Source organism: Nematostella vectensis, chromosome 1 (genome assembly GCF_932526225.1).
Source record: "Nematostella vectensis chromosome 1, jaNemVect1.1, whole genome shotgun sequence".
Classification (NCBI taxonomy): Eukaryota; Metazoa; Cnidaria; class Anthozoa; order Actiniaria; family Edwardsiidae; genus Nematostella; species Nematostella vectensis.
In genome coordinates, this window is record NC_064034.1 from 17,350,648 (window position 1) to 17,375,042 (window position 24,395).

General features: G+C 41.4%; 3 protein-coding genes across 6 annotated transcripts in view; 1 reads left to right on the plus strand and 2 right to left on the minus strand.

The window, feature by feature from the left end:
* LOC5507600 (zinc finger FYVE domain-containing protein 9) lies at window positions 1-14,094 on the plus strand. 2 transcript variants are annotated; one of them, XM_048725653.1, is made up of 19 exons: window positions 1-247; window positions 1,334-2,826; window positions 3,202-3,377; window positions 3,638-3,764; window positions 4,131-4,358; window positions 4,694-4,930; window positions 5,732-5,785; window positions 6,033-6,098; window positions 6,339-6,412; window positions 7,578-7,668; window positions 7,989-8,086; window positions 8,236-8,362; window positions 9,003-9,085; window positions 9,368-9,472; window positions 10,014-10,161; window positions 11,224-11,304; window positions 11,872-12,028; window positions 12,829-13,114; window positions 13,563-14,094. In XM_048725653.1, exons 2-19 carry the CDS (start codon window positions 1,335-1,337, stop codon window positions 13,719-13,721), a joined length of 3,789 nt encoding a protein of 1,262 aa, XP_048581610.1. In that variant the 5' UTR covers window positions 1-247; window position 1,334; the 3' UTR covers window positions 13,722-14,094. The 2 variants fall into 2 exon arrangements, with proteins under 2 accessions (XP_048581610.1, XP_048581612.1); XM_048725655.1 differs by having other exon boundaries at window positions 1-109.
* LOC5507601 (guanine nucleotide exchange factor subunit RIC1) overlaps window positions 14,025-24,395 on the minus strand; it is a 27,899-nt gene continuing 17,528 nt past the window's right edge. For 2 of the 3 annotated variants that reach the window (XM_048725636.1, XM_048725645.1), the window contains 6 exons: window positions 24,183-24,338; window positions 23,748-23,878; window positions 17,534-17,659; window positions 16,888-17,062; window positions 14,942-15,133; window positions 14,025-14,466 (listed from right to left, as the gene is read on the minus strand). In XM_048725636.1, coding sequence (XP_048581593.1) covers window positions 14,226-14,466; window positions 14,942-15,133; window positions 16,888-17,062; window positions 17,534-17,659; window positions 23,748-23,878; window positions 24,183-24,338 — 1,021 coding nt within the window. In that variant the 3' untranslated portion in view covers window positions 14,025-14,225. The remainder of the gene's footprint in view (window positions 14,467-14,941; window positions 15,134-16,887; window positions 17,063-17,533; window positions 17,660-23,747; window positions 23,879-24,182; window positions 24,339-24,395) is intronic. The other variant, XM_048725641.1, reaches the window with a different exon arrangement.
* LOC116614821 (blue-sensitive opsin) lies at window positions 17,613-22,821 on the minus strand. Its single transcript, XM_032376282.2, has 2 exons — window positions 18,387-22,821; window positions 17,613-18,311 (listed from the first exon to the last, which is right to left on the minus strand). Exon 1 carries the CDS (start codon window positions 20,735-20,737, stop codon window positions 19,769-19,771), a length of 969 nt encoding a protein of 322 aa, XP_032232173.2. The 5' UTR covers window positions 20,738-22,821; the 3' UTR covers window positions 17,613-18,311; window positions 18,387-19,768.

The window sequence follows — 24,395 nt, forward strand, 5'->3', positions numbered from 1 at the left end:
TCATTAACAACATGGCGGCCAAACAACATCGTCTTACCATGTTTCGCTCCAAAGAACTTGCATTTATTAGCTGAGGGCCTCGAAATTCTAGGCCATTTCAACACATAAGGTATACGTAAACACGTAATTCTATCTAACAAAGTGATTCTAGCCTTCGGATGGATTTTAGGCCAGGTTCACAAGAAGAAGCAAGACCGTGTTGTTCTAACGTGTAACAGAACGCAGCATCATTAGTTATCGAAACAAGGTATATTCCGTCGAGATATAAACCATAACATCTCCTGTTTTTCTGCGCTGTTATTTTTTTTGTCTGCGTTACCTAGGTATAAGTAGGTAGGCCATAAATTTGGTGCAATATCGCAAAACAACAGAACTTTGCGTGATCTTTAAATTCAATTACTTTTTGGTTAAAAGTATACTATGTTATGTCCTAATTGTGTTTTGATTTGTTTGCCAATTGAAGGCTTAGTTTAAGTATTAACAATACTGTAGTAGAATTGTTTGCACACCTATTAACTACATGCTATTTAGATTTGTACAACCTTGAAACTATATTAAAATCAGTGATAAAAATAGATTGTATTTATTGTATCGCATCGCAGCTTGAGTCAATTCACTTATCCCCATTCAAATCTAGCCACAATATTCTGCTTCTTTTTTGAGAATTTGTTGTTTTCCGTATAGTATATCTGAAGTCTTAAATGACATTACACAAAATAATCTGAACTAGGTATAGAGTTAAAATCCAATAAACAGTGCAATTGCATAAACTATTGCACTAATTTTCTGTCTTTTGACCCAGCCAAAAGTTGTGAAATCATTATCTTTTCTGAACGGCATGACGGAAAAACCTGGAAAATTCGCAATTCGAAATAGAAAAAGAAGACACAATTTCTGATTTTTGAAAGACAAATAACGTGAGGCCAAAGTGCACATAACCAGATTTTGGCTTTTTAAGATAATTTTTCCTTGATCATCATTGCCCTGTGTAACAGCTCATGGACAAAAAGCTCAAATTTCAATGACACTTTACAAAAAGTCGCATCAATTTAAAAAAAGCATTTGATATTTTGTTTGATATTACTCACTTAGTAATTAGAGGAATTTTCCGCCTTATTTGATGTGAAATGAGCTTATTGGAAACGTCAAGTCATGTTTTTCCGTCATGTCGTTCTGAACAAGAACTGCACTAAAACTTCTTTCTATGTTATTTCACACTCGCATAATCTATTATGCCTTCACTTCCTTATATGTCTTTGTCTCTTTCAGTAGTGAGTTAGTCGCTATATATAAAAAATCTTTTACTTCTTATTATTTGTCATTTTTCCCACAGCATGAGTGGATTTGTTCCTGTTGACTTAGACCAAGTTCTCAATGAATTTGAAGAGCAGGAAATGAAGAATGGAGCAGGAATTGACACCCCAAATAATCCCCACCCACATGGTAACATTCATAATGCCTCATCAATGCCTCCATCAACATCATCATTGTCATCATGTTTACATGTAGTAGGACATGACTCTTCACGTACATACTCATTTAACCAGCCCTTGGATTCTATGTTGGAGTGTCCGACTACTGATGATGCAGGGCAAGGTGTGAGTCTAGCTCAAGAGTTCGCTGAGTTAGAATTCAGGCCAAACAATGAAGACGATGATGAAAGTATAGCAGAAAGTGATGGCAGTAGTGTTTTGGCTGTAATTGCTGCAGCTGAAGCCATAACAGAGGATGTGCCTAATGTGGAATTTACAAATGAGAAGACAGATGATTTACTAGAGTACTTTGATAATCTGGATGTTGATGACAGAGGACATGACGACAGTCATGAAATAGAATCAAATGGGACCACAAAATGCAAAGAACTAGAACCTGACAAGTGTTCTGATGTCATGTCTTGTGGAATATCATGTGACAAGAGAAGTGTACTATCGAGTAGTGCCAGGAAAAGTGGAGCTTCCTCAGATCTAGTCCCTGACCATTGCAACTCTGTTCAAGGAGAAATATCTTTTTCAAACACCACTCATGATTCAGACACAAATTCGGAAAACTTTAATCAAAATGAACCTTTTAAAGATGCAAATATATCTTCTGCTACTGGAGAACAAGAAAGAAGTTTACAATCAAGTTGTTCAAGTGACGGTGCTAATAATGAAGAAAATCACATTGTAAGTGATTCAAAAATGGAAATTTCCAGTGAGACTGGTGTTTGTAGTAGTTCCCTTTCTGAAGATGATAGCAATTTACAAACTCCAGAAGAAGGCAATGAAAATAATGGGGTTTGTGCAAATAATTCTTCCCTAAGTTTGGAACAAATTAGTAATTCTACATACAGGACTGAAGTATTAGAGGAGTTTCCTAGCCTGCAAAATTATATTGAACCTCAAGAGTCAGCTTGTCAGGATTACAATTTTGAAAGTAGCCCATATAATGAACATGCCGGGGATAGTATTCAAACAAGTGAAGAAATAGATGTACCATCAGACCAAAACGACTTACATGAAATTTCAGAGGGTATTCCAGATGTAGCCAGAGATATTACAACTGATTACCAACAAGACCAATCTTGTCATGTGGAACAAGAACAATCTGACCAGGAAGTAAAATATTTCTTATCAAATGGCGGTGAATCTGTGGAGGATGATTCTCAAATGGCATCTGGACTTGACAGTCCAGAGTTTATACCACATTATTATTATGGACAACCTGAAGGTAATGGGCATAGCAGTTCTCCTGACAGTCTTTGTCAGTCTCCAAGGGTTGCCGAACAAACTGCTGTTGAGGTACAGGATACTCCAGCCACCTCACACGACTCTGTTGTATCACCAGGTGTGTTTGTTGAAATAGTTTTTTTTTTTATTTATTTGAACCAAAGGTATTTGAGCTCAGGTTGCATTCCAAATGCAGTTATTTTTGTTACCTAGTTTATTAATTTTATTAATAGAGCTTTTAGAAGTTTTGGCTTACCTGTTGCTGGTGGTTTGTATACCACAGGGAGGCTAGAGCAAGCAGGGCAAATATCACAACATAACTTGTCTGGATTCTGAGAAACACAGAGAGTGTGTTGAAAACAAAGAAGGTGCAGTGAATTTAGAGGGGGCTATATTGTTTTCTAATAGCCGACAGTACTTAATACCAAACACTGCAACTAACACTGTCATAGTAATATTTAAATGTGATTTAATTTCTCTAATTTTGATATAGCTCCAAGTCCGCTACCACAGTTGGAGCAGACACCTGTGTTTATCAGCAGTGGAGACCCAGAGATGGGCTATGTCCCCCCTATCTGGGTACCCGATGAAGTGGCCTTGTTCTGCATGAATTGTGGCCTGAAGTTTTCTCTTATCAGGAGGAAACACCATTGCCGTGCCTGTGGAAAGGTTGGTGAAGACGTTTCTGTGCATTTATCTTCCAAACCCAGTAAAGTTCCTTAGTATCATACAAGGGTGTGAAGGGGGAGGATGTGTGTAGCCTCTTTGTCACCAGAATGTCCCCTATTTCAGAAAAATAACTTTGTGTGCACCAGACAGAAAAATCTCACTTTCGTTTATATTCATTATACTTTAGAATACTAACGTCCCACCTGCTATTTATTCATGTTTATGTAATTTATTATATTATTTGATCTTCCATGTTGTAGGTGCTCTGTTCCTCTTGCTGCAACATGAAGTTTGTCTTGCCATACCTTGGAAACAAAGAGGCAAGGGTCTGTCAAGTTTGCTGTGATGTTCTTTTAAGAGAAAACCGACAGATCCCAAATCTACAAGGTAAGACAATACTTATAAACCCTTGGCCCAGTGTTTCAGCACATCTCACCGATGCTGAAATGGTTTCAATTCTGGGGACATGGCGAGTGTATGTCTGTATTTTCAGCCCTGAATTACACATGTTGAACATGTCAAGGCATAAACATGTGAAGGCTTACTAAAATTTTGTGTTCCTCAGTTCCAAGATTGGTTATTTTTAACCTTTTTCCTCTTCTACATATATTAAACATATGTATTAGGATATTACCTCTGGAGTGCATTAAACATGGTTGATTGATAGACCTCTATATAATTATTATATTATACCATACAATATCAAGCACTCTGACAGACTATGATTACTGATTTTATCTGTTCTGCCATCAGGAAGTAACAGCCACCAAGAGCCATCTTATGCCTCTACCTGGGAGACAACACCATACATGGATGATGGTGGAGAACCCATGGCTCCAGGTGTTACCCCCCCATCCATGACCCCTCAAGATGTGGAAAGTTTGGCAGATACTGAAGTGGAAGGTGCTGAGAATGGCGCACCAGAGACCTCAGGGCAGCCATCAACATCTGCTGTTGAGGAAGAAGGGGACAGTTTTGAAGGTATCGTTTTTATAATGTAATGCCTTTGCTAAGAATTTGCTGCTAGAGTGTTCTGCACAATGCACCCCAAAGCTGTATCTATTTAATTCTGATTTTGAGTAATCTGTGAACATATACTAGCAAAATAAACAAACTTTATAACAGTCTCTGGTATTTTGATGCCTCATGATAGCTTTGCCTGTTCTTGGGAAACCAAAATCGATGTTTCCAATCTATGAAATATCAATTTTTTTTCCTACAGGGATATATTATTATTATGTAAATTATGATTGAATTGAGCTCTGTGTATTTTCACACCATTCTCAGAAACTCTTTTCTTTCCTTTACTGTTTCAGATCCTGTTGCACAGGCATCAGGCATGTCACCACCTTTGTCGCCACTCCTGTTGCCACCCTCGCCACACCCTATCACCCTGGAGGGTGCAGACTCCTCATCTTCCATAACCTCACCCATATCCCCTGCCCCATCTGATGACAGTGATTTCGCCTTCAGGCTTGATGTTGAGCAGGTCCGTGCCATGATTCCCAAGGATCCTGGTGCCCTGCCGCCTGTGCTGAACATCAGACAGAAAGGTAAGTCTGATATTTTACAGTACTAGTGGGAATTAGCAAGGGCAAAGGACACAACTAGAAAGAGGAGACAAAACTGCTTAAAGCTAAATTCGTTGTTGCGCGACCTCGGCAGATCCAAAATCCTTGTCTTGTTTGGGAATAGCACTTAGTCAATCAAAACCTGACGTCGGATGGTAGCCGCCGCATCGATATAGGTTTCCAAGGAAAATCGAACAGAGTTTAGCAGGCTCTGAAGATAACATATCCCCGGGCCTAGTTTTTATCTAGGAGAGTTTCAGAGTTTAATTCTGCATACAATGGGTGAAAAGAATTCGACGAAATTCTAGAATTCTAGTATGGTTTTGCGCGATTGCGTAAAAGTGTTTCACCTCAGCTTAGTTGTGCAGTAATTCCACAAAGATGCATATTCCATCATTATTTTTTAGCTTTAATTATCATTCTAATAATTTTCAAAGGAAATAAAACGGTCATTATACTCGTACACACTATGAAGTAATAAGAATAAATTAATAGTAATAATTTCAAGCTAGTTTTATTAACATTATCTAGACTTCATGATTCATTCATAAAGGTTGACCGTCATTCTCACCAGGATGCAAGTGCAAGTAAAATGCAATTGTTTTTGCAATTCTTATTGGGACGCAGGCGCAAGAGATAAAGATTGCAACTGCTTGATATTCTTTTGTTTCACTGATTCTCTTAACTTTTGTGATTGTGTATTAGTGTGAACCAGTAAGGTTCTACAAGGGTGACAAGAGGTCTAATGTGAGTGGAAATAAGTAAACTTTTCTTTTGTTTCAGTGATTTCTATCCAGGAGCGGCCAGACCCTGCAGAGCTTATGTACCGCCTAAAAGGTATAATAGAAAACTTTCACTCTAATTGGTATATGACTTATTTTTATTATCATGCTAGGGGGTGCATTATTCTTTTTTTGTAAACTAAAGGCTGTGTTCTGGGGAGCATAGAAGAGGCTTGCTTTATTATTGCATTCTTGTAACACCACCTACACCTACGTACACGCACATTTCATACGCGACATTTGCGTCGTTTAAGTGTCATATTGAAGTATAGTTTAATTTAATATCTTTTATTGTATCTCAGGCCTGGGCGAAAGTGTTATTTTCTTGCTGAACAAGAATCTTGTTGTGAAAGTCAAGATCGTAAAGCGTATGTATACTCATTTCGGATTATCCAGGGCAGTGAAGTAAGAGTCAAGCAAAAATCTCTACATTACGATTTGTTATGGCGACCATGCAGTTGTTTTACTTGCTTTTACGGGACTAATCCTTTAAAAAAATGTTGAAAAGAACCATTATCTGGGATAGAGAAGAGCATTATATATGTATCTAGCTTTTTGCTGATGGATAGATTTTTATTGCCCCTGATACCACCTCCATTCCCCCATAGTGCGTTGCTGCGTCAAGAAAAAGTGCTGGTGCTTTGTGACAGATGGAATGGGCGCTGCCAGTCAAGAGGAAATGGTTGGTTTGTCTTATCGTCATATATAAAAAAAAAAAAACGGGCCTGTGTGGGGTGGTTTAATTTTGTTTTCTCTGGTCAAGAGGAAATGCTGTGTTGTCCTTGTGATCATGTCTTATCGTCATAGAAAGAACGGGCCTGTGTGGGGTGGTTTAATTTTGTTTTCTCTGGTCAAGAGGAAATGCTGTGTTGTCCTTGTGATCATGTCTTATCGTCATAGAAAGAACGGGCCTGTGTGGGGTGGTTTAATTTTGTTTTCTCTGGTCAAGAGGAAATGCTGTGTTGTCCTTGTGATCATGTCTTATCGTCATAGAAAGAACGGGCCTGTGTGGGGTGGTTTAATTTTGTTTTCTCTGGTCAAGAGGAAATGGTGTGTTGTCCTTGTGATCATGTCTTATCGTCATACGAAGCGCGGGCCTGTCTGGGGGGGGGGGTGGTTTAAGTTTTTTTCTCTGGTCAAGAGGAAATGGTGTGTTGTCCTTGTGCTCATGTCTTATCGTCATACGAAGCGCGGGCCTGTCTGGGGGGGGGGGGGGTGGTTTAAGTTTTTTTTCTCTGGTCAAGAGGAAATGGTTGGTTTGTCCTTGTGTTCATGTCTTATCGTCATAAGAAGCACGGGCCTGTCTGGGGGGGGGGGGGGGGTGGTTTAATTTTGTTTTCTCTGGTCAAGAGGGAATGCTGTGTTGTCCTTGTGATCATGTCTTATCGTCATAAGAAGCACGGGCCTGTCTGGGGTGGTTTAATTTTTTTTTCTCTGGTCAAGAGGAAATGCTGGTTTTATCCCAATGTTCATGTCTGTTGTCTAATCTTCGTTTAAAGCACGTCTGGAGCTGTTTTTAAAAGTTTTAGGATCGGGGCATGCGGAGTCAATAAACTTTCTTTCTTTTCTTTAGTTCTTCCAGCCGTTATTAAGCTAATCCCCCCCCCCCCCCCAGTTTTACCGTGAAATAGATAATGTGTCCACATAACTCGTGATTTATTCATTGCAAAAACAATTAACCAAATAAGCAGTTCTGAACTCCTATGTGAGAATGGTTCTAGTACGAATAGTAAGGTAGTATATCTCTCTCCATATCTCTCTCCTCCGGTTGGAGGCTTTATCCTGTTTCGGCTAGCGTTCAGTGTAAGATAGGGTCGTGTGCCTGATATACTTGTCTCTCATTTCAGGTTGTCTTACTTGAATGCGAAAAGAATGAGAATACCATCCCTAAAGACGTGCTGTCACACTTTAACACTGCCTTTGCGTATGCCAAACAAGGTACGTGGGAATGTATATTCACCCTAAACAAGTTAGACCGATGTCAAAGCACCCTATTCAGCGCTCGCGAATCAGACAGGAAATTTCCTTATCCGATATTTGGTACCTTTGTATTCTAAACCCAACTATCAGTGTAGGTTAGTTAAAGTAGAAAAAGTTCTCTAGGCTTAATTTTTGTTGTTTGAAAATAATTAATTTTACTTAAGATTATATTTGTACAATTTTGTTTAGTCTTGTCTTTCTAGCAATCGCCTTTGAGCTCAATGCGTCGTGCCGTATAGCTTCTATCAATAACTTGATGCAGGTGTTTTTTTGTGTAGGTTACGTGGTATCAGACTTGGGTTTCACCATATTTGGACAGCCATTTCTTGGAAGCTCTAACAATGCAGGATTCCTGTACATCAAGCCGACTTTCCAAGTATGTCTTTGATACCGCCTCCCCTGAGTATCTTTTTTATTGTTTCTTCCTTCCTTTCTCTTTCTTTTGACTTTTTCTTTTCGCTTCTCTCTCTCTCTTTCTTCTATCCCTTTTTACAAACGTATTTTGAATGAGTTCACTTTGTGCAGTGTCTGGAGAATCTACCGTTACCTACTGTCCCGTATGTTGTTGGTGTGCTGATCCAGAGGCTTGAGGCACCGTGGGCTCAGCTTTTTCCTTTGAGACTGATGCTAAGACTTGGAACCGAGTTCCGCTGTAAGTATCTAGCAAGAGAGGGCCAGATGTGAAGGTATTGAAGAGTGTTAAAGTGGCTGCCCACTCCCCATAAATAAACTATGTTTTATTCCGCTGTGCATTATGGGTATAGCAATTTTTGAGTGTACAATGCAGGCCCGTTCCCAGGATTTTTCTTTGGTGAAGGGGTGCGGAATCTGAATAAGTGGACCTGATTTTTCCGTGTGGGGGGGGGGGGGGGGGGGGGGGGGGAGTTCTCTGATAAACACCTGATCACCCCCGAAAGAACAAAAAGGGATTTCTTTATGCCTTTGCAGTATCTCAACGGGACGTTTATTGTCAGATTTGGCTGCATACCAGAGTGATCTCTCTTATGCTTTATAGTTTTGTCTACAAATAACACGTCTAATGAGAACCGAAAGTGGACCTTCGGCCGTTGTGGGGGGAAGGGGAGGTGCGTTCGCACCCCAGCACCCCCCCCCCCCTGGGTACGGGCCTGCAATGGATACCCCTTTTCTTAAAATCGTTGGATTTTCCGCCCTCCTGCGTGGAGCCTTGTCCCCTTAGGGCCGGCCTTCAAGTATCTAAATGCTTTCCGCCACGTGGAGCGTGTACTCCCGACCGTCTATGTACTCACATGTGTCCCCTTCTGTTGTTCTAGACTATCCTTGTCCGCTGTGGAGTGTACGTGGTCGGCCATCTGTGTACGGGGAGATCGGACATACTATAATGAATCTGCTGACGGTAGGTTACGCATAGCACCTTGAAAATATTCTAAAATACTTCCCTCCTGGCACTTTCGATTGTGTTTCTTTGTAGCCTTTACAACGCGAGAATCAAACATATGGAAACATACTTTAAAGGCCTCTAGGGCGATTATGATTAGATGAAGGCTTTCCAGATGTGTGCGCTATGATGCCGCTACTCGTACGGGGCTCTATGCCTTTAAAATACTGCACGTTTACCCATGTTATATATATTGATAATACAATAATGTCAGTTTTCAATAACTATTTTGGACTGCAGGACTTCAAGAATTTCCAGTACAGCATTCCTCGTGTGACAGGGCTGGTTATCCACATGGAAGAAACTACAACAACCGTACAGTTACCGCAAGACAGATATGACGAGGTAATGCAGCTACGTTACTGTCGAATCCGTTGTATCGCTACGCCGCATTTTCAAACATCGATTGTTTTTGTCTTTTGAGATTTTCTGTTCCGCCAGTCAAATTATTCTAAGTCAATGAGATTCTTGCCATCTCTCGCCTAGTGCAGTTGCCTGGCTTTCTGTCGCGACACTGTCTGGTTTTCGTCCAGAGGATAGCCAGGGAAGTGCACAAAGCGAGACTCTGATTGGCTCAGAATGGTTTTACTGACGGAACAGAAAACCAAAACAAATCGTGTTTTGAAAACGCAAGTCGCAATACAACGGATTTGACAGTAAAGGGAAATATTTGTATAAACTGATTTCACATTTTAACTGCACTTGAAAATGAAAGTATCGTTGTCCCCCAACTAAATTATCGTAGAATTCTTAAGGAGAGACTTACTGGACATAAGCTACTGTGACTTTGGACGTTAGACATAATTTGCCAACGCGACCCCATTTATAGTTTTATGCACTATCAACGCAACACAATCTTTATTACAGTTTGATTTTCTTATAACAGATTGTGAAAGCTCTAAATGCAGCTGAAGAGCACATGTTTGCGCTGGGCGCAAACTTCAGCAAAGAAGCAGACTCCCATCTAGTGTGCATACAAGACGGAGAGATGTACAAAACCCAGGCAATCAACATCCAGAACAAGGCCAGGAAAGGTAAACAACAGACACACTCAGACCAGGAAACCTAACATACAGAAGAAGACCAGGAAAGGTAAACAAGGCCAGGAAAAGTAAATAACAGACACACTCAGACTAGGAAACCTAACATACAGAAGAAGACCAGGAAAGGTAAACAATATACAGAACAAGGCCAGGAAAAGTAAATAACAGACACACTCAGACCAGGAAAAGTAAATAACAGACACACTCAGACCAGGAAACCTAACATACAGAAGAAGACCAGGAAAGGTAAACAATATACAGAACAAGGCCAGGAAAAGTAAATAACAGACACACTCAGACCAGGAAACCTAACATACAGAAGAAGACCAGGAAAGGTAAACAATATACAGAACAAGGCCAGGAAAAGTAAATAACAGACACACTCAGACCAGGAAACCTAACATACAGAAGAAGACCAGGAAAGGTAAACAATATACAGAACAAGGCCAGGAAAGGTAAACAACTCACAGAACATGGCCAGGAAACGTAAACAACTCACAGAACAAGGCCAGGAAAGGTAAACAACACACAGAACAAGGCCAGGAAAGGTAAACAACTCACAGAACAAGGCCATGAAAAGTAAACAACTCACAGAACAAGGCTAGGAAACGTAAACAACATAAAACAAGGCCAGGAACGTAAACGACTTACAGAAAAAAGCCAGGAAAGGTAAAAAACATACAGAACAAGGCCAGAAAAGGTAAACAAGACACAGAACAAGGCCAGGAAACGTAAACAACATAAAACAAGGCCTGGAAACGTAAACGACTTGCAGAAAAAAAAAACAGGAAAGGTAAAAAACATACAGAACAAGGCCAGGAAAGGTAAACAAGACACAGAACATGGCCAGGAAACGTAAACAACATACAGAACAAGGCCAGGAAAGGAAATCAACACACAGCGCAAGTCCAGGAAACTTTTGCAACATCCCGAAAAACCAGTACTTCCATCTACATTGACTCCGCTGACATATACATAATAATACAGTGTTCTCGCCATAACTTTTGAGATCCAATATAAATACCTTCTTAAAGTTTTTTTTTACTTTTGCAGTTACTGGAGCTAGCTTCATCGTGCTAACTGGCTCCCTAAAAACAAGTACGCCCAACACAGCAAAAGTCAGCATAGTGGAAGGTAGGGTATTACCCTTTGACCTTGGGAGCCACACGACTGTCCTTGTCAACGGATTGTCGGGCGGGACAGCATTTACAGAGTATATGTATCTTTCTTTGTTCTGGGCTATGATAACTGTCCTTAATGATAAGGTTTTTGAAGTTGGACAGAGAGAGGTAGTCACATGCACTGATAGCGATAAAGATTTTTATTGGAAACTCGTCGACGTATCCGGGTTTTGATTGTGACCTAAACAGAATACTAAATTGGGATGTTGTGTTGTGTGACTAGGGGCTCTTTTCTCTTTGGTTGTAATTCCAATATAAGTGGTGCTGATTACACGATACAGCCGGACCAGTCCCATAATGACTAGTCATTTTTGTTAAACAATTTCAATTTCAACATTCTTTATGTGTTACCTTGAATCTTTTGTAAAGTTTCGCACACTCGAAGGTTTTGTTCAATTTGCAGTTGGTTTCAGCAAATTCAACTCCAAAAACCTCCAATATCCACTATAATTACTGTAAATTGAATCTGGTTAACGTTTGATACCATCAATGTTAGTGACACTATTATTATCCCATTCAGATGGATTGATGGTCCAGATGGTCCCTGAAAGTATACTAGCGCTGCGCAAGGCCTTGCGTGAAATGCATGACTTCACCATCAAGACCAGCCCCTCAACGAGCAACACGGTACAGAGTGTCAACATGGTCTGGGTGTTGCGCGATGTCAGCTCGGAAAGGTACCACGCCCAACGATCATTGATTCAGCCTAGACTCAGGGGCGCTATGGGGTTTTCTGTGTCGAGACGTCTCGAGGTTTGCGCTCTGGGACGAGCTCGCCTTGTGACATCACACTTTTGATAGCCCAGCACAGGAAACCCATTTGAACGGAACTCCTGTAGTTGGGCTGCCACTTACCATCATCATATCGTTTTTTACTCGTTCGATTTTAGGGCTGGGCCGTTAACCCACTCACGGTATTCTTTGCCTCCCCCCCCCTCCCGTTTTACGCTCCTGCGCAAAAGCATGCATTTGCATCGTTTTATTCAAGTGTTATTCGGTGTATTATAAAAGGGTTTCTCAGACTATTTGTCTCTGTCGATATATATATCATTTTATATCATTTTTTGGCTAGTTCTTTTTCCTAGCTTTCTTACGCGCTAGTGGGCGAGTCGTCAGGACACGGTAATACGAGCATAAGAATCGTACAACATTTGTGGCAGCATTTCCAAATAAAGTTGGTAGTTTCTTTGTGTTACGGAGCACCAGCACCAAAAACACAATGGAACCAACTTTTGTCGCAGCAAAGGATAGACTGGTTCTTACTGTTGATCCGCTGTCTTGTTTTCTCCGTGTGAAACGCTATTGCAACTGCTTGCGTATGCCTGACGTCACTTTGCGAAAAGTTGATGTAGTAATACTGGATACATCTCCGAGTTTTGTAACAAAAAGGAGAACCATCTTCCAACAAAAACATTGATGCGACACAGTCGGTTCTTCACCTTTGCCATGACTGAACTCTCCCTCTACCCCTCCACAGCCATGTCAGCCCAATTGACGGTACCGTGTTGACGGAAGTCCCATCAATACGGGTTCACAGCAGCTGTGACTTCACTCGCCGCGAGGTCTACCGCATTCGCTGGAGTCACGTGTTTTTAAAGCGGGGTATCGACAATCCCTCTCGTGGGGTGTCCTCCCGGGGGCTCAGTCGACTTACGGGAGATTTAGCGCGTGCGTGTTGCGAAGCCCTGAGGGCGCACCTTCCGGGGCTGTACGAGGGGGGTCGGACGTGCTTGGCGTTGAGGGTCACCATGGATACCGAGACGGTAAGTGACTGATATCTTCTCTTTCCGGTCGTTATATGGATTGTTCTTGGTGATGCGTATTCCGTTCAAAAAGTTTTTCGCGCCGCCATTTAACGCGGTCGCAAGCCAGTACTGGGAATATTTTAAATACAGTATCATTTGTGGATTGAAAATTTCTTGCAAAATGATTTTGGAATGACCCAATCAGCCAATGTCAATTCTCAATCTTGAAACAAAAACCAGTCACCCCTGAAACAGTTTCCGTACATTTTTAACGTTATAATATACATACATTAGCTCCTAAGAAAAGCATCGCCCATTTCAATTAGAAACGGAGTGATTGGTAGCCCCCCCCCCCCCCCAACTGCAAGGTGGGTTTAGAGAGGGGTTTTCTTTGACAAAGTTTGGGTGCGGCTACCAGCTCTAATCCGTTATGGTTTCAATAATACTGTTATTGCTTTCCCCTCAGGCCGAGTATGCCATAGGCGCCAAGCAAGAGCCGCTTCCTGCAGAGATCATGGTAGATCTAGACAATGCTTTAGTGCCAGCTATGAACTCCGCTGCTCTCAAGTATGGCGGTGGCCCGCTAACACTGGAATTGTTTTTTAATATCATCGTTCTTTTCTAGAAAGAAGAATTTCGTATTATTTCAAGTAGGGGAGGGACCTGGGACAAAGCTGAATTTCACATATTGGTGGAGAACCTGGTAATTCGAGTACTGTATTTTTAGGGGGAGTATGGGCTTATTGGAATTAAAGCAAGTTATCAAGCTACTAATACGACTGACATACGTTTCCATACGAGATACAAACATTTTGAGAATAATACTATTATTCAATATATTTGAAATGAATTTTACGACACTGAAAACCAATTTATGTTCAGAATTTTGAGCAGTATTTCATATTTTATGCTAACCATAACTACCATATTTACCCATTAATTTTTTATTGTATCATAAGAATGTCACAAATACATCAAATAAAATATGGTATAAAACATCCAACTGTTTTGCCTTTTATTACAATTCAAATAATATTTCTGTACTAAATGTACATGTCTTCAAGTCTCATAAAATCAATATAGGTGCTCTATCCAATTTAATTTGTACCTTATCTATACTGTCCCCATGTTACATAAGATTGCATTCACTTTCCTCTTCCTCTGTCTCGCCCTTCTCCGAAACTTCCCCTGCCTCTTCCTCAGTCCCCTCTTCAATGCTAACGCTCGTCCGTGAAGAGCGGCGCGGTGGCTCGGCAGGGGTTGTGACGTCGCTGGCGTCTTTAGGTGTTGCTTGCTTTGTCTTGGTTATGCTCTTGGCGAGGGCTTCGATGTATGGCTTGTGAAGGTTCATGAATAGATGATAGCCAAGACTGGGGAAATAGATGTAGATAAGTATTAGCGGCGGTGCGGTACTTGACAAACCGTGCGGAGCGTGAACTTGTAAGTGTCCGCTGTGGTCAGTTGTTGGTGGTGTTAATGCTGATACTGTTATAGTTGATGCTGTTATCGGCTGTTGTTGTTAATGATGTTTTTTTTGCCTGTTGTTGTTACTGCCTCTATAGTGAGCTTCATTTCATGCTGTTCTGTGATGACTCTTATATTTTGCAAGGTCTGTCCGGGGGTTTTTGGGGAACGGAGTAAATCCTTTGATGTTTGGCAAGCAAAAGCATCTTTAGCGAAAGTAATAACCATAAGGTTATGTGGAATAATTCAAGGTTAAAGAATAATAACACCAGCAGCCCTTCCCCCCACACTCCCCCTATCAAAATGAGTCCTAGTGTTCAAGAGGACGTTTTTACATCATAATTCTGATCACGTTCGGTGATAATATGAACAAAGACTTACCATTCCTGCTCGGCCCAAGCTTCTAGACATGCTATCCCATCATGCAATCTGCTAGCAGACTCAAGTGTGATGTCACTGAGGCTTGTCGCCTTCTCTAAGCATTGTGTGACAAGACCACTGTCACGCAATATCATTCCTAACAGGAACCACCAATCGTAGCACGCGGCTTCGATGAACTCCCGAATTAGGAATCTGTAAAATAACATATCAATATCAGCGGGTAGTGCATTCTTTAAGCTGATTGTTCCTCGTGATGTAATTGTGTTGGTGATTGGCGGTGATTACGGTGAAGATCAGGCGAGTACACAGGGTGGGCACCCCCCTTGGCGGCCAAATGTGTGTCATTTCTTATCAAGAAATCTTCGGATACTATGCTTTTTTTCATATGATACCTATGACTGCGAACCCCCCCCCCCCCCCCCCCCCCCCCGACTACCCTAAGCCAATTCTGGGAACGCGCTGGAAGATTATGGTACTGTTATGGTGGTGTTATTGTGGCGGTGGTAGTTAAAAACTAAAGCTGATGATGATTATTATTTTGAAGACGGTAATAATGATGACGGTGGTGATGATGATCGTGATGGTGGTGCTGATGATTTTCAGGCCAATATTACGAGCGATTAAAGGAGGCTTTAACGCAGGGGAGGGTGATGGTAGTGACGATGGTATAGCTGGGTGCGTACATGAGGTAGACAGGCGAGGGTGATGGTAGTGACGATGGTATAGCTGGGTGCGTACATGAGGTAGACAGGCGAGGGTGATGGTAGTAAAGATGGTATAAAGAGGTGCGCACAAATGAGGTAGATAGGCGAGGGTGGTGGTAGTGAAAATGGTATAGCGGGGTGCGCACAAATGAGGTATGTAGGCGAGGGTGGTGGTAGTGAAGATGGTACAGCGGGGTGCGCACAAATGAGGTAGATAGGCGAGGGTGGTGGTAGTGAAGATGGTATAACGGGGTTGCGCACAAATAAGGTAGACAGGCGAGGGTGATGGTAGTGAAAATGGTATAGCGGGGTGCTCACAAATGAGGTAGATAGGCGAGGGTGATGGTAGTGAAGATGGTACAGCGGGGTGCTCACAAATGAGGTATGTAGGCGAGGGTGGTGGTAGTGAAGATGGTATAGCGGGGTGCTCACAATTGAGGTTTTTAGGCGAGGGTGATGGTAGTGAAGATGGTATAGCGGGGTGCTCACAAATTAGGTAGATAGGCAAGGGTGGTGGTAGTGAAAATGGTTTAGCGGGGTGCTCACAAATGAGCTGCGTGGGTGATGGTAGTGAAGATGGTATAGCGTGGTGCTCACAAATGAGGTATGTAGGCGAGGGTGGTGGTAGTGAAGATGGTATAACGGGGTGCGTACAAATGAGGTATGTAGGCGAGGGTGGTGGTAGTGAAGATGGTATAACGGGGTGCTCACAAATGAGGTATGTAGGCGAGGGTGATGGTAGTGAAAATGGTATAGCGGGGTGCTCACAAATGAGGTAGATAGGCGAGGGTGATGGTAGTGAAAATGGTACAGCGGGGTGCGCACAAATGAGGTAGATAGGCGAGGGTGATGGTAGTGAAAATGGTATAGCGGGGTGCGCACAAATGAGGTAGATAGGCGAGGGTAATGTTAGTGAAGATGGTATAGCGGGGTGCGCACAAATGAGGTAGATAGGCGAGGGTGGTGGTAGTGAAGGTGGCATAACGAGGTGCGCACAAATGAGGTAGATAGGCGAGGGTGGTGGTAGTGAAGATGGTATAACGGGGTTGCGCACAAATAAGGTAGACAGGCGAGGGTGATGGTAGTGAAGGTGGCATAACGAGGTGCGCACAAATGAGGTAGATAGGCGAGGGTGATGGTAGTGAAGATGGTATAGCGGGGTGCGCACAAATGAGGTAGATAGGCGAGGGTGATGGTAGTGAAGATGGTACAGCGAGGTGCTCACAAATGAAGTGAACTCACCGTATCTGGTCTAGTGCCCGCTGTGATCCAATAAACGCAAGTCGTGCTTCGACCTCGTTGATGTCAATATATCCAAGCTCCTCCCCACCCCACACCGAATCCTCGTCGCCATCCATCGAACATATCACAGAGCTTGCCTCCGATGGCGCCCCACTCAAACGACCAAGGTCATCCACTGAAAAAAAAAGTGGTCATGAAGCATGAAAGATAACACCAGGGAAACTAGGGGCCTTCCATGGAAACTTTTAGGTTAAAAGAAACGACCACGAAAACGACAATGGAATACGGTAAAATATGTTCTGCCTAGTATACAGCCTTTCTTCTCCAAACTGCGACAGTTTCACGTTGTAGGGACGACAGTGACATCCACGCTGAAGACCCACCTATCTCTATTCGCTATGCGACAAAAACAATGTCTCGCGCTTAATGAGTAAAATTAGTTGTACCTGTAAACTAATTAACTGCCAAGTGGGGAATAGAGAAGTGAGTTTACGGCTATGCAGGTTGCATTCAACTCTGCAGACTAAGTGACTGCAGTGACTAAGTGGGATAGAGAGAAATGAGACAGGCAACTCTAAGCGAGTTGCATTAAACCTTGTAGACTAAATGACTGACTAGCAGTGGGAAAGATAAAAGTGAGTTGTACCTTTTTGTGGGTGAAGATGGGCGACTTCCTCGACGTCTTCTGCAGTTTCAAGGTCCTTCTGTTCCGCCTCTTCTTTTTGGCTGCTGGGAAAACTGCTGAAGGAGGACGCAGATGACGGTAAACGATCTGGTAACAAAAGGAATCGTTACCATCGTCTCATCAAATCCGCGCTGTTAATCAACAGTATTAACGTACCAGCCTGTCATTGGGTCAATCCAGCACATAAACCATCAGGCAAAAAACATCATTTTCATTATCATGACAATCACCATCACCATTACTACATCTATTAAAGGACGACAATCATCATCATTATCGTCTCCATCACCATTACCACATTAATTAATACACAACAATTACCATCATCACGATCATCTTCAGTAGCAGCAACAGATACATTTCTTCCACCAAACCTTGAGGATCTCCAAGACCGCATCACTGATATCAACTACATATAACTATCATCAAAGTCATCACGATCCACATAAATAAATAAACATCACCATCATCTTTTTCATTATAATCATCACTATCACTATTATCACTTCCAACATCAACTTACCAATATCGACTTCAATAACATCATCCTGGTGTCTTTTACCATCTTCCTCTCATCACCACTAACACCCTAACTACACACCTCACCAACATAATCCTTCGACGGACGTTTTTTTTATCATCATCATGATCACTTTCATCACAATCATTCTACAGAACTGTTATAAGTATAAGGTGTACACTAGACTACGTGTAGCCGATTTCTAGCGAAACAAATCCTCTAGTAGCTACGAAAGTAATCAGCTACATGTATAAGCTAGTACACAATCACTTGTCTTAGTCACATTTTTTTAACAAATGTTGGTGAGGGTTGCCTGTCGGAGTACAGAACAAGAAGGAGAGACTTACACGATTTAACCATGCCACAGGGAACCGAGTTCCCGGGACATTCGATAGATGGTAGCCGAACTAGGAGCGCCAGCAACAATTATTTCTCGCAAAAGCATTGAGAAAAACGTTCCCTTGGTTAAAAACCACTCGGTCGCCATAATAAGCAGCCTTCCTATTGGCGCCATGAACACTCCAAAAAATATGCTGGACTAACCAACATGTACACTCTCATACGAGAATCCGTATTAACCACATTCCTGAGACAAAATAAAACACATGCTAATAACTCCCTTGGAAAATCACGTGACAAGGGACGGACAGGTACCTTGAAAAAAAAAAACGAGCAGAACCAAAATGTAAGAAAAAAAAGCACGAGGAAACCAAGGAATAGAAAAAAAACATGTTCACTCAACAAAAAACTACTTCACATACCACCCCACCACCTCTCTCCTGCAATATAAAGCATTGAAAATAAGCAATAAAAAAATATGATGGAGCACTAGGTTAGGAGCCTTGCTGTGTTGTCCCCCCTCCCCCTGCATTATAATAAAAGCGTGTCTGTGCCATCAGAAAACAAGTAGAGCGCAGTCGCTGTAGTGGAGCGGGAGAGTCTATGTAGATTAAAAAAAAACCGATGCACGTTTTACGCCTTTATCAACAAGATAATCGTCTGGCAAGATACGGTTTTTTGTTCAATTAGGATTTTAAGGGTTCCTTTAAAAAAGTGTAACAGATTCTATTACAAATTCTATTGAATTGTGACACGCATAGAATCAAAAAGCCCAAACTGTCGTGATCTCGTACCAGAACAATGAATAAAATACACCAAAAACTGGAATTCGACTCTGCTAAATTTTCGTCTTTAATAAGACTTCTTCAGGGCAGATTCTGCCCTGAAGAATTGTATTTGTGACACGCCATTCAAGTGACAATTTTAATCTTTGATATATTTTAATAATGAATGCCTTGCAGACTTGAAGGAATCACTTTCAGATCCAGAGAGTTAAAAGTAATAGAATTTTAAAGACGAGAGATGTCAAATTACCATTTATCGCGTTGTTGTGCCTCAGGTAGAATGATAAAAATACCCACAAATACCATAAAAGTTCTATTAAGCCTATATATATTAAGTCCCTCTCTCTTTGTAAGGTACCTCACCTGAGAAGCATAAAATAAAAAGTAGAACTTGATAAGTTAATCACGCTTGGTTAAAATGTTAGAAGGACACCAAATGTCATTGTTAATGTAGAGACAAACGTAGTATACAGAAAACATCTGAGAATGCCTAGTTTCGACCAACGGGATAATGAAATGTTGAAATAACAAGCGCCCGGAGGGATATAGTTTTTACGGTACACAAATGATGGAACGTAACGGCAACCGGAATTCATCAAGAAACACAAAATACACAATCGGACCTAATGAATAGTTTAAGTAGAAAATAAAATATAGTAGAAATCCTCTTGGCTTCCAAGAAATCGTTACAAGGTTCAGCTCGGACAGAGTTACGATAGACAAATAAACGTAAAGCGGTGTGACGCAGACTGCGTAGACGAGCAAGGAGCTGAGAACCATGCGGATTGCAGAGCGGAATCTCTTGGAACGCCTTTCTTGTTGAGCTGCCGGGAGGTGGATGGCGGCTTGGGAGTGCACAAGCCTCCGTATGATCACCAAGTTAATGGTTACAGTGCAAACGACAGTAACGAGATAGAGGCCGTGTGATACAACAATCAAGATGGACCTCTGGGTGCAAGTACATATGAGAAATCCTTCCACATACAGTACATCGCAGTCTACCAAGTATATAACGTTCAACGCAAAGGACACCGCCCAGGTAACGGCGATCAGCGAAGCGAGATTTCGGCCCGCAAAGGTGAACAACTGCACTGTGGAAGAAACCGCCTTTAACCGCTCAAATGATATAACGAGAAGTGTTAGCAGTGAGACCCAGGTCAGCGAGTTGACCAAAAGACCAAACACCTTACATAGAACGCAACTACCAGGGCTGTCGCCAAACCACTCATCTGATCCTGTTATGATTATCTTCATCAACAACGAAGGTTCCAACAGAAGCGACAACAAATCGGCAAAGGCCATGTTTACGACGAGCAGGATTATGCTGCTTTTCTGGATTTTCTTGAGTACTACCAGTAAAATGACAGTCATGTTCATAGCTACCCCGAACACCACAATTATGGCTAGTCCACCGGCTTGGAGTTTCTCGTTAGTTGATAGTTCTCTAGGTGGTGGTGGTACAGATGTGTTGCTAGTCGATGGTCGCTGGAATGAACCATTTAGGGAGATTGCTTGAGACATGCTTTCTGTTTGCGGACAAACGCCGGACTCAATGTATTCGGTATCGTATTCCCCGCATAATATGATGATAACATCTGCGGTACACTCGTTTCTTATACTAAAGGTATTATGAACACAATTTCATTTTACATTTCAGAACACATCACTCCAATGAAAATATATTTTGCTATTTGTGCCTAGGCATTTTTTAGCATGTTCTAAGAATTTAGTGAGATCTCAGGCTCAACGTTCTTATAAAAAAGGTTCTTATAAAAAAGTTTCTTATATAAAAAAAAGTGTACTTATGACCCTCATGTGTTATTTATCTAACCATCCCCTTCTGAGTTTATTTACGCTTTTCCATAGTCGAATAGCAAGGAAAGCTTGGCTCATGAGCAGTGTGAAGCTTGCAATAACTTCATCTGTTGAATTAGGACATCAGACATTAAAATAGCTAAGAACGCTATGGTTGAGAAAGACAAAATAAGGCAATTAATACAAAAACAGACAAAGAAGTGAAGTCTTCATGAAAATGCGGAATTTAATTAAGGGCATAAAGATTAAACAAATGGTCAAGTCACTAATATTCTATTTCGATTCTTGAATGTCTTGAATAGGCTATTCCAGACGCCAATAAATATCAAAGGCAGATAGATAGACGAAGTCTAACAGGTGCTAGAACATACCACGCAAACGATAAAAACAATCAACCACTCCTTCATCATGAAAAATACAACAATTTATTTGTGAGAAAACTACGAAAAATCAATCTACGAATAAAGCATGATTATTGACAATATTTGATTGAAAATATATTGTTTACTCGCGTAAATTAGCCGATGGAAATGGATGCTTTGTGTGACTCGAAATTGAGCGGAGCATAAAATGGCGGCGTGATTGGCCTTCTCTATCAAGAAACTACCAAGTAACCGGTAGCAAAAAGGCAAGCATAAGACTTTATTTTCTGACACAGTTAAAAAGAGCTAGGGTTTCCGAACATGGGCAATGTGAATAATAACATCAAGAAGGAACAATATATGTGAACCTCAGACCCATTTTAGAACAACAAAGATCTATTTAGTAAATTTTAAAATTATATTATCAGCAACTTTGACATGAAGACTGCACACGCTGCATACTGAGACAACAGTTCTATTTTAATGCTCCAGGGCAACGCAAAAAAAAGAACTAAGAATACTTTATATTATCTATGATCAGTCATCTGGTCATTCAATTTCATAGTTTTTAAAATATTTATCTTTTATGGAGCGTACATAATTGTATTATATCATATTCAAACTATTCATAGTTGTTTAACAAGTTTTTATATACAGGGGCGCATCCAGGAGTTCAAAAAGGTGGGGCCGAAGCAAGTTCTTCAAGAAAGAAGAGGCCGGCCCATCCCTAGACCCGCCCATGATTTATAATATATATGGAATATACCTTTACTGTCGAATCCGTTGTATCGCGACGCCACATTTTCGAAACATCGATCTCTTTATGTCTTTTGGTATTTTCTGCTCCGCCAGTCAAATCAGATTCTTGCCATCAGCTCTCGCCTAGTGCAGTTGCCTGGCTTCCTGTCACGACACTGTCTGGTTTTCTTCCAGAGGATAGCCAGGGAAGTGCACAAAGCGAGACTGATTGGCTCAGAATGGTTTTACTGACGGAACAGAAAACCAAAACAAATCGTGTTTTGAAAACGCGTGTCGCGATACAACGGATTTGACACTAAAGTTTAACCCATTTACCTCTTAACCGGCCTGTACCGGCCGTTAAAAGTTTCACCAAGACAAAACATAAATGCAAAATAAATACAAAGAGATAAAGGTACTACGGCATCAGTCTAAGAGATAAATTGTATTAAAGAAATGCTTCCGAACAAGGGGATAGAAGCTACTCTAACGCGAACGCTGCAAAACTACTCTGTTTTCACAGTGCATAAAACATACAATTTCAACCTTGGTTGATTTATCTATCTAAGCTGCCTGTACAGATTCTGGCTCGCCATCATCACCATCACTATGCTATCATCACCATCACTATGCTATCATCACCATCACTATGCTATCATCACCATCACTATGCTATCATCACCATCACTATGCCATCATCACCATCACTATTCCATCATCACCATTACTATCCCATCATCACCATTACTATGCTATCATCACCATTACTATTCCATCATCACCATCACTATGCTATCATCACCATTACTATGCTATCATCACCATCACTATGCTATCATCACCATCACTATCCCATCATCACCATCACTATGCTATCATCACCATCACTATGCCATCATCACCATCACTATCCCTTCATCACCATCACTATGCTATCATCACCATCACTATCCCATCATCACCATCACTATGCTATCATCACCATTACTATGCTATCATCACCATTACTATTTCTACCACCATTGCTACCCAACAATCACACCAATACAATCATCACACCTCAAAATGAAAATGTATTGCAGAATCACTTGGCGTTGCGCCGCCTCGTTACTTCGCAACATTTCACGGCAAACTTGTATCTCATGTACACGAACACCAACAAAATGTTTAAAACAAATAAAGACAGTGCATGCTTCTTTGAAATGACAATTAAACAATAGTTTGAGAACACTTTATTTCGGGAGCAAATGCAAGCTGTTTGACGTTTTTGTGAAGAGCGGCTATCAACCGACTTTTTTGTGAAGAGTAGCTATCAACCAATCAGAATGCGACATCACGGACACATCATCAGGAATCATCAGCTCGCCACCATAATGAACTTCACAACTACAATGTTTACCTCACCGCCGGGGGCAAATTTATCAAAGAAAGTGGCCAGTTTGTATGTATCATTTCCTATCAAATCTGCCACCATGGTAAGGAAAATTCAACAAGTCCCACAAATAGAACTATTAGATAGGTTTGATTGGCGTGATAACCAAGACACTGTATTATTCCTTGCTAAAACAACCATATTATCACATCACTATCAAGTAATTACTATCTTGTTGACTTACTGCCGCGTGCCCATGATTTCGGTGATAAGGGAGGCGTGGACGTCTGGCTGACCGATGGCAAAGGAAGGTCGAACTGATTGTGAACGTCGATAAGAGTGGACACGAAACCTTCCACTCGAGACGCACGATTCCTATCAAGAAAACACATACTCACTTTTCAAATTTTCGCCAGATAATTAAATACTTGTTTTGGAATATCCATCAAAGCATTAAAGAGTGTTTGGATACATCTCGTTGCAAACTACCGGATCTTACGTAGGTGGGGACATCACAGGCAAAAAAATTTCAGCAACGTTAACAAATAACCGAGAATGCAAAAAATAAAAAAATGCATAAACAATCACTTTATAGTCTCTCAACCTCAAAGGTTTGATAATCTTTCAGCTCCTTTCAGCTCCTTGTTACATTTCCCGCCTCATATTCCCCGGCGCCTACCTTTCCTTAACGAGCCAAGGAACCAATGGGAATTCCACATAGGCAGCAAAGCGTCCAAGATCTCGCAGCCGATTGGCTGAGACCAATAGCCGCGCATGTCTACTGAGGATTGTGTCGATGAAGTAGTTTTCCGGTGTGTCCATATGGGCGCCTTGACTAAGGAACACAAAAAGGACAACATATATAGGGGTCACGACTATTATTTGGTTCTGG

Coding starts and splice junctions, on each gene's coding strand:
- LOC5507600 (XM_048725653.1), top strand. CDS start 1,335: ATGAGTGGATTTGTTCCTGTTGACTTAGACCAAGTTCTCAATGAATTT. Junction 4,359..4,693: donor AGAAGGGGACAGTTTTGAAG/GTATCGTTTTTA, acceptor TTACTGTTTCAG/ATCCTGTTGCACAGGCATCA. Junction 9,473..10,013: donor CGCAAGACAGATATGACGAG/GTAATGCAGCTA, acceptor TTCTTATAACAG/ATTGTGAAAGCTCTAAATGC.
- LOC116614821 (XM_032376282.2), bottom strand. CDS start 20,737: ATGTCTCAAGCAATCTCCCTAAATGGTTCATTCCAGCGACCATCGACT.